The sequence below is a fragment of the Mastomys coucha genome, unplaced genomic scaffold (assembly GCF_008632895.1).
Source record: "Mastomys coucha isolate ucsf_1 unplaced genomic scaffold, UCSF_Mcou_1 pScaffold23, whole genome shotgun sequence".
Lineage (NCBI taxonomy): Eukaryota > Metazoa > Chordata > Mammalia > Rodentia > Muridae > Mastomys > Mastomys coucha.
The window spans coordinates 108,962,658-108,972,352 of NW_022196906.1; the positions used below are offsets into that span (position 1 = coordinate 108,962,658).

The following is a 9,695-nucleotide window of genomic DNA, read 5'->3' on the forward strand; positions in this document are numbered from 1 at the left end:
CGGTTGGCTGGCCATCCAGGAGGCTCTGTGCAGGGCTCTTGTCTGGAGCTGTGAAGTTTGCATTATTATTTTATTAGCTTGTGATTGCATTTCCAGAGGGCTAGCCTAATCCTGAAATAGCACACATTGCCTTTATCTACTGCCCAATTGGTTATTTGGAAGGAGAATGAAAAATTAATTTCAAACTCTTTCCATCTAACAAAATATTGTGTTGAGTGGTTTTTGTAATAATCCAGGCACCGTAAGAGGGGGAAGGCATTTCCTTAAGGAAATCTAGTCAGCTCTGTTGGGTTAGTAAAGAAACAGGGAGAGACTGGGGAGATGGTGCACAAACAGACAGGCAGACAGACAGATAGACACATACACACCCATAGATGTATTTATGTGATATATAAATAAATACATATGTATATATACATACACACTGTGTGTATATGTATGTATGTGTGTATGTATGTATATAAATACATATGTAATCTACATGCACACTGTATGTATGTATGTATGTATGCATGTATGTATGTTTATTCTCAGTGCTAGGAAAGTAGAAGTGGATCCCCAGGGTTGCAAGCCAGGTGACTTGACTTAGCTTAATTCATCATTTCTAGTGAGAGACCTTGTCTCAGAAAGCAAGGTGAAAAGTGCTGAAGGAGTAGTACCCAAAGTTGTCCCCTGGCTTCCACATGCATATGTATATATATGTGTGCGCATCACTCATATACATGTGTGCATCTGTACATTCATACAAAATATACATACAGACAATGAAGAGGGGAGGCGAGGAAAAAGGACTTGCCAGTTATTTTGTAAAGTTCTCTGTTTTGTGAGTCCCAGATGAACGCTGGTAGTACCAGGCCCCTTGACCTCTTTGGGTCACACTGGGCATGTTCTCCAGCCTGAACAGAGAGCGTCACGTGGCTGGCCCCTGAGGTTACACACTGATGAGTCTGAGGTTATACACCCCTGCTCCCAGCACCTTTTATAGGAGTCTGGTGTGCTCCCTGCAGGAGGGAGGGGTCCGTCACTCTTTCTGGCTGTCCTCTGCCCTCCTGGCTACATGATGATCTATGCCAGATTTTCTTAAGGGCCCAAACTAAAGAGCAGCTACTCCTCGATTGGCATAATTAATTGTCCTCTGAATCCCCAGCACAGGACTCCTTTATTTATTTATTTTTAACTTCCTCCAAAGTAGTTCATTCTCTTAATTATGTTAATGGGAGGAAAGGCAGTCCTTATTGATGGCTCGATAAATCTGCAGCCAGACTACTTGAATGCCGTCCGTCTAAACGGCCAGGCCATCACTCATCCTGTCCGTGGCAGACAGCCCAATTAGGACTCATGCACTCCTTGGCTCTATATCTCTGGTGTCCATCCCCCAAGACGCACTCGATGAACTGACTTGTTTTGAAACGCACCAAGAAAAGAAAGACGAGCCCCCACCCCCACTTGCCCCAAGGAGATTGAGGTGAGGGAAAGAAATGAAACTGGACTGGAGATCTGTTGGAGAGAAAGGCTGGCTGTCCTGGTGGGAATGTTCTCACCAGGCTTTGGAATCAGTCTGGTGGCGATCTTCTCAAGTCTAGCGGTACCCCAGCAAAAGGTGAGAGAGCACCCAGCCCTGGTTGGCTGCGCCTAGTGATGGCTGTGAACCCTAGTCCCTAAGTGTGATGGTTAATAACTGTCAGCATGACAGACCTGAGTCACCTTGGAAACCGGATTCTAAGCATGTCTGTGAGGGATAACTTAGCCTGGCTCACTCAGGTGGCACCGCTCCCTGGGCCGGCGTCCCTGATGACGCTGGAAGGAGAAATGAGAATACTGAGTGTTCTTGTGTGGCTCTCTGTCTCACTCGTGGCTGCTCCCCTTTCTCGGCTCGCCTCTATGAGGGTTCCAGATGCTAAAACCTACAGCTGGAATGGCCAGCTGTGCTGCTCCCTCTGTGCTGTGATTCACACACCCTGACAAGAAAGAACATAGGAAATCTGGGCTCACAGTTTAAAAGGGACACAGCGAGTCACAGTGGGGAAGGCAGGGCGAGGCAGCAGGCCACATTAGTCAGGGAGCTGAGGGAGATGAATGCTGGCTCTCACCTCCAGCTCTTACTGTGGATCCGTCTCTGACCTGAGCCCATGGGATGGGTGCCGTGTAGCATGCTGGGCAGATCTCTACTCTTCTGCTGAATGCTTTTAGAAACTTCCTCAAAGAGTATCTGGTATATAAGGGAGTATCTAGGGGTGTGTCTCCTGAGTGATTCCTAAATTCATTCAAGTTGACAATGGAAATTAATCATTTCAGAGCCCCTAAGTTGTTCAGGGGAAGGGGAAGAAAGGAGTGTTGGGACATTTGCTTGAGTGGCCTTAATTGCTTGTCCAATGGGAAAGTGGCACATCCTGGCCACGCGGAGCTCAGGAGACGCCTTCACCTGACTCTGCAGACACACAGAACTCGAGGAAGGGGTTGTCCCAAGGCAGAGTGTAGAGTGCATGCTTGGCCAGAGACATCCTTGGACAGCTGGATTCTCAGTTTAGTCAAATTGTGGCTGAAGAAATATTAGGAAATCTGCCTTGGTTTGCTTAGTTGTCATCTGATTACTATTTTCTTCTTCCTGCATTTGAGAGAGAAAGCAGAGAGATACAAAAATGCAAATCAGCCCTCTATCGTCTAGAGACAAGTTAACATCTGAGGCTTTGAATGGATTTATTTGGATTGTGTTCTATGCTTGATTTTATATCTTGCTGCTGCTTTTTACATGGCTTTTAATGAAAGATAAATAGTATTAAGAGCTGTCTGCTAAGTCGTGCCTCCCCAGTGGGGTTAGCTTCCTCTGATTTCCTACGAAACCACTATACTTTGAAGACACATCTGCCTGCTTTTTCTCTCCTGGACGTCTTTTCTTTTGTATCCAAATCAGTTGCAAGGAGTTCTTTTTAGAAAGTCCAGTGTGCGGGGCTGGATGGATGGCTCAGCTCTTAAGAGCAGGGGGCTGATCTTGCAGATTCAGTCCCAAACCCTAGTGGCTCACAGCCCCTTATAATGTCCACGCCAGGGGATCTGACGCCCTCTGCTGGCTTCCACAGACACCTGCACTCACATGTACACACATGAAGACAGATAATGAAACATAATACCAATCTCTCTCTCTCTCTCTCTCTCTCTCTCTTTCATTTCTTTTTAAGGGAAACTTGACATGGGGCTATATAGTTACAGAGCTGTAAACCTGGGTGTTATTCAGGATCTGTAGAACCTTGTGGCCTGCCAGCTTTGAGACCCCATGAGTCCGTGTGGGAAGGAACCAAGCAAGCTTGCCGGTGGCAGAGAGTGGGGCATGGCTCCAAGCTGTTGCAGGCAGCAACCCGAGGAGAGGTCCCTTAATCTCTTACGGGGCCGAGGAGAGGTCCTTTAATTTCTTACAGGGCCTCAAATCAGGCGTCACAGAAAGCAATTCCATGATGAGCCATTGTGGGGCGGATTGGGAGTTTATGGCAAGATTTCAATATAGATTTTAAGCTCTATGGTTTAAGGGACAGAGAGGCTCTTGGGAGTTAAGTGTGCCTGAGATGGTGAGTGTGGGCTTTTCAGAGTCACCCATTGTTTCCCTCATAACAGGAACGTGGCTTAAAAGATTATTTTGTTTATTTACTTTGTGGGCGCCGTATTTGTAAAACCAAAGAACAACGTTTGGGAGTCAGCTCTTGTCTTCTGCCTCGTAGGACCCAGAGACTGAACCCAGGGAGACATGCCTTCTGCCACATAGGACCCAGAGACTGAACCCAGGGAGACATACCTTCTGCCACGTAGGACCCAGAGACTGAACCCAGGGAGACATGCCTTCTGCCACGTAGGACCCAGAGACTGAACCCAGGGAGATATGCCTTCTGCCCCGTAGGACCCAGAGACTGAACCCAGGGAGACATGCCTTCTGCCACGTAGGACCCAGAAACTGAACCCAGGGAGACATGCCTTCTGCCACGTAGGACCCAGAGACTGAACCCAGGGAGACATGCCTTCTGCCACATAGGACCCAGAGACTGAACCCAGGGAGACAGGTTGAGCAGCACCTGCCTTAACCTGCTGACCAACTTTGGTGATTTTTTTTTTTCCCAAAGAGTTTCTAAAGGAATTTAATGAGTGTGGGGGCGGGGATGGGGGAAGGCTGAGACAAAGCAGGTAGGATTCTAAGTAACAAGGTCCACGTTGCAGATTCCCAGGGATGCAGGAAGTTCTGACACCCTCACTGTCCACAAAGTTAGTAGTCATAATTGTGTTCACTAGGATCCCAGAGAGTCCCTGGGACGGGAGGGGGGGTGTTGGGGGAGGAGGGGAAAGGGGTGGAACGGGGGGGTGAGGGCCTTAGCCTGGCTTCCTGCCTGTGTGCTCACAGCCTGCTCAGCAGCTTGTGGGAACTGTGTTCCTGGAGTCTTAAACCTCAGCCGCCAAGAGGCTTCAGCCAGACTCCATGCCGAGGGTCCCCTTTCCTTCCGCGTTCTCTCCTCCCTCAAGCTAGTCCAGGCTAGAGAAAGCCCTGTTTTGCAGCTCAGTGGGTGGGCCCTGAGGCCTGACGCCAGTTATTTTGTGGGGACCCTAGGGCAGTGGGAGGTGAGAGCAGTACATCATGGCTGCCTGCATCCCCAGCTCTGATGACCTCTGTTTGCTTTAGATGACCTGGTCAGTGAGTTGTAGGAACTTGGGGTTGTGCGGGCCTAGATTGACCACTGGGTTCCCTTTGGACCAATCTTGTTTCCCTTTGTGTATCCCACTCATGCGCCTCCTGAGGGTAACAGTCACAGTGGGTAATAGACCAGGGACTGCCCCAGCCATCTCCTTTCAGATGGTGCTGTGACTTCAGTCCCCTTTCTTGTCATGCCCTGGTTTCCCAAGGCTCCATGGATGCACCCACGACATTCCTTCATCTCCTCCAGGGTGCCTCTGTGGCATTTGCTAGCAAATGGCCTTCTGGCTTGTCACTAGTGCAGGAGTTTCCATCAAGGGCCTCACGCCTGGCTTGGGCATCAGGATCTTACTCTGCAGTGGCTACAGCCCCTCCTCCCACCAGCTCTCACAAGCCTTGACTGTAGCCCCTCCCACAACAAGCCCTGACTGTAGCCCCTCCCACAACAAGCCCTGGCTGTAGCCCCTCCCACAACAAGCCCTGGCTGTTGGCCCTGGCTGTAGCCCCTCCTTCCAGCTCTCACAAGCCCTTTTTTTTGCCTTGTGTCCCTGATGCAGGTGGTGCTCCCCACATTTATTTTGGAGAAGCGGTCCTTGCTGGAGATGTACGCAGACTTTATGGCGCACCCTGACCTGCTGCTGGCCATCACTGCCGGGGCGACGCCAGAGGAGAGAGTCATTAGCTTCGTGGAGTATTATCTTACGGCCTTCCACGAGGGCCGCAAAGGCACCCTGGCCAAGAAGCCCTACAACCCCATCATCGGCGAGACTTTTCACTGCTCCTGGGAGGTTCCTAAGGACAGAGTCAAGTCGAAGTGGACTTCCCCCCACCCTCCCATTAGTGTTCACGAGCATCCGATGGCCGATGATCCTTCTAAGAGCTATAAGCTCAGGTTTGTGGCTGAGCAGGTATCCCATCATCCGCCCATCTCCTGCTTCTACTGTGAATGCAGGGAGAAGAGACTGTGTGTCAACACTCACGTATGGACCAAAAGCAAGTTCATGGGCATGTCCGTGGGGGTCTCAATGATAGGGGAAGGTAAGCCAACTTAGTGAACTGGAGTCTTACCCACTGCCCTTTGCACTGAGATGAGCAGCGGTTGCTTTTGTGCATGGGTTTTAGTTGTTAATGTGGGGAGGAGGGTGGGAAAGAGGAGTGAGTGACAGACCGGGTTGGCTGATTTCCCAGTGGTCCTAAGTGATGGGTGGAAGGGATGGGTCACAGGTTCTTGCTCATCTGTATCATCACACACAGTGGGGTTTGGACACTCCGCCTTCTAGAACCTTCCTTCTTCCAATGGTCCGAGGATGTTAAGGCTAGACCTAGATGTGTGACCACCCATGAGTATGTGGCTCCAAATGTGTTCATCCTCACCAGTGTTCTGGCTCCCAGACAGGAAGCTTACAGATTTGCCTGCTGAAAGATGCTTATAGGAGCCCATCAAGGCAAGTCTCCGGCTCTGGTCAGGGAACGCTGCAGTGAGGACAGGCTGGGCATTCGCTGGCTGCAGTGAGGACAGGCTGGGCATTCACTGGCGGATGGACTGCACGTTCCTATCTTAGTGAGAACACTGCTCGCTGTGTGGAGGAACCCTCGAGGCCTGTTAAGTCAAGGTGTCTCATGGCTGTCGAACTCCCTTTTAGTCACAGATCTATTTGAGATTCTACATTCTAGAAAACAAAAGTAAACAAACAAAGCCCACAGCATTTTACTTTTAGACTTTTGGCTTCTCAAGAGTCCTCCTCAGGCCTTGTTGTTGAAGGATAGTTCTATTGTGAGCATTTAAGTTTTTAAAAATTATTTATATATGTGTATCTGTGTATATGTATACACACATATACATATGTATTGTATATGTGTATGTATTCTATATATCTATATATAGTGAGGAAAGAGAGAATGTACGGAGGGAAGGGGGAGGGAGGAAGGGAGAGAGAGCAAGAGAGACAGCTTGCAGGAAGTGGTTCCCCCTTTCCACCATGTGGATTCTGGGGAATCAACCTTCAGCTTTGCTGGCAAGCACCTTGACCTGCTGAGCTATCACAGCGGCTCTGCTGTTGGCAGAGCTTGTTGACTGAGCACTTCCAGGTGCTGGGCACTGTCCTAGGACCTACAGATACTTAACTAACTGAGAAAGAACAACCCCATCTCCTGCAGCTGGGTGAAGCATCTACCATTTCTGTACCTGGGAGTTAGCCAAATTCTGTGTTGAGAACTAAGTGCCATAGAGAAAGAGATAGGGAGTGGCCTGGGAGGGCCAGGGCAAGTTGCTCATGAGTAGGCCTTCCTGAGATGGGGCATCAAGAGTAAGGTGTGAGCCAGAGCTCCGGGCCCCAGCAGCAGCCTGAAGAACACTTCCACGGCCCTCTACTCCAGTAAAACCAGGATCCTTAGCTTCTTTGAGGAAAAGAATTTCAGATCCAGCCAGTATTAAACAGGACTGGAGCCAGGCGGTGGTGGCGCACGCCTTTAATCCCAGCACTTGGGAGGCAAAGGCAGGTAGACTTCTGAGTTCGAGGCTAGCCTGGTCTACAGAGTGAGTTGCAGGACAGCCAGGGCTATGCGGGGAAAACACTGTCTGGGAAAAAAAAAAAAAAAAGGTGTGGGAGAGGAAGAAAATAGATAAAAGAGGTGCTGTTTCCACACGTGGGCATCAGCTCTCGGGGAGATGACCTCAAATACCTTAGCGACAGGCCTCTCTCTCTCCTCCCCTCCCCCCTTCTGTGTGTGATTGACTTCTCTAGTTACGTCATGAAAGGTTACTAAAACATCCCCCTTCCCTCTTCCTGGTAAACTAGAGGATGGGTAGTACCTGGAGTACCCTAGGTTAGGTCTCTCAGTCCCTGTTCTAACTGTGAAGAGACAAGATGACCAAGGCAACTTATAAAAAGAAGCATTTGATTGGAGGGCTTATTTACAATTTCAGAGGATGAGGCTATGATCATGGTGGGAGCATGGCAGTGGGCGGGTGGGTGAGTGGGTGGGCGGGTGGACTGGTGGGCGGGCATGGTGATAGAGCAGTAGCTGAGAGCTCACATATGATCTGAAAGTTGAAGGCAGAGAGAGCTAGGCCAGGCTTTTGATATTTCAAAGCCCAACCCCCAGAGACACACCTCCTCCTCCAAGGCCACACCTCCCGATCCTTCCTAAACAGTCCAACAACTAGGGACCAAGCATTCAAATAAATGAGCCTATAGGGGGCCATTCCCTTTTAAACCTCCACAAGAGGTTTACCGTGTTCACAGTGTTGTGAAAGTCTTGAAAAGCTGTAAGTTAGCTATGAATGATAGTACACACCTTTAATCCCAGCACTTGGGAGACAGAAGCAGGCAGATCTCTGAGTTCGAGGTCAGCTTTGTCTACAAAGTGAATTCTAGGACAGCCAGGGCTACACAGAGAAACTCTTGTCTTGAAAAGAAAAGAAAAAACAAATTGTAGGGAAAGGAATAGACCCTTTCATGTGTAGGCTGCCCGCATGGTTTACTGCCATTTAAAAATTTAAGACTTTTACAATTACATGAAATTAATTATGTGTACGTAATGTGTGTAATGCACATGTACAGGTCAGAGGACAACCTGTCAGGAATCAGTTCTCTCTGTCCTCTGTGTGGACCCTGGGGATTAAACTTTAGGTCATCAGTTGTGAGACTTTAGGTGACCATTAAGGTCTAACCTGTAACAATCCAGTTGTGTTCTGAGGTAGGGAAGGCTGAGGGGTGGCCGTCACCATGAGAGCAGGGAAGGCTGATGGGGTATGCCCATCACTGTGAGAGTGGGGAAGGCTGAGGTGGTGGCTGTCACCATGCGAGCAGGGAAGGCTGAGGAGGTAGCCGTCACCGTGACAGCGGGGAAGGCTGAGGGGGTGACCATCACCATGAGAGCAGGGAAGGCTGAGGAGGTGGCCGTCACCATGAGAGCAGGGAAGGCTGAGGAGGTGGCCGTCACCGTGACAGCGGGGAAGGCTGAGGGGGTGACCGTCATGACAGCGAGGGTCACTGAGATGGGTTTTCTGTCTATTTATATTTTTAGCAGGGAAGGGTGTTTGCTGAGAAAGGATTTTCTATTGTTGTATTGACTGTCCTCATCCTCACTGTGTAGCCCAGGCTAACCCTGAATTCCATAAACATTGGCCACCACATCTGGTTCTTTACTGAGACCATGATCTTTTAAAAAATTACACACACACACACACACACACGTATGAAAATGTACAAGTCATAGTGAACATATTAAAGTCAGGAGTCAGCTTTCCAAGCATGTAAGACCCACAGGTTGAGCTCCAACTCTCCCTGTACCTGCAGGCACTTTAGCTGAGCTACCTTGCTGGCCCTCGTTGAGGCTTTGGCTGTGAGCAACTCAAAGGGTGTTTAGCTCCAGACCAAGTGGAGAGGGAACAGAGGGAGAATGTAGGGTCCCTGTTGGATAAGTGTGGTGCTCCTGTAGAGAGCTTACAGTCTGCCAAGGGAATCCCTGGCCCAGGTAAAATTATGTCATGTAAAGCCCAAGGAGTTTGCTCTCTGAGCCATGGCCCCTGCTGTCCTCCCACAGGGAGGGATATGGAAGCCTTAGCAGAGGCAGGGAGGCCACCACAGAAGGATGAAAGGGATAGGCAGCTGTGGAAAGCCATACTGCTCATCTCTAAGAAGATATGACTACTGGTGTCTGGGCCCAGAGGTCAGAGGTGACCTGGACCACAGCCTTTGTCTGTAGTTATCTGAGTGCAGACCCAAGGAGATCCTTTCAAGCAGGATCTGGGGAGAGTAAATACAGCCAGTGGGATTTTGTGAGCAGAGTGTTGAGGAAGCCATATTTGGAGGGCAGCCTGTCTGCTCTCCTGTGCTGAGGACTTGTTCAGTGTACAACCTTCTGTTCTGGATGGGAAATCAGAATCTGAGACACTTCCAGAAAGTTCTGAATGTCACAGGTTCAGGACCATGTGAAGGGGTGTGTACTGGCTAGTTTTGTGTGTCAACCTGACACAGGCTGGAGTTATCACAGAAGGGAGCTTCAGTTGGGGAAGTGCCTC

General features: G+C 49.6%; 1 protein-coding gene across 3 annotated transcripts in view; it reads left to right on the forward strand.

Annotated features, from left to right (window-relative positions):
- The window catches only part of Osbpl10 (oxysterol binding protein like 10), a 260,513-nt gene that overhangs the window by 238,375 nt on the left and 12,443 nt on the right, over positions 1 to 9,695 (forward strand). For all 3 annotated transcript variants that reach the window (XM_031343150.1, XM_031343151.1, XM_031343152.1), the window contains one exon: positions 5,227 to 5,707. In XM_031343150.1, the coding sequence (XP_031199010.1) occupies positions 5,227 to 5,707 (481 nt within the window). The remainder of the gene's footprint in view (positions 1 to 5,226; positions 5,708 to 9,695) is intronic.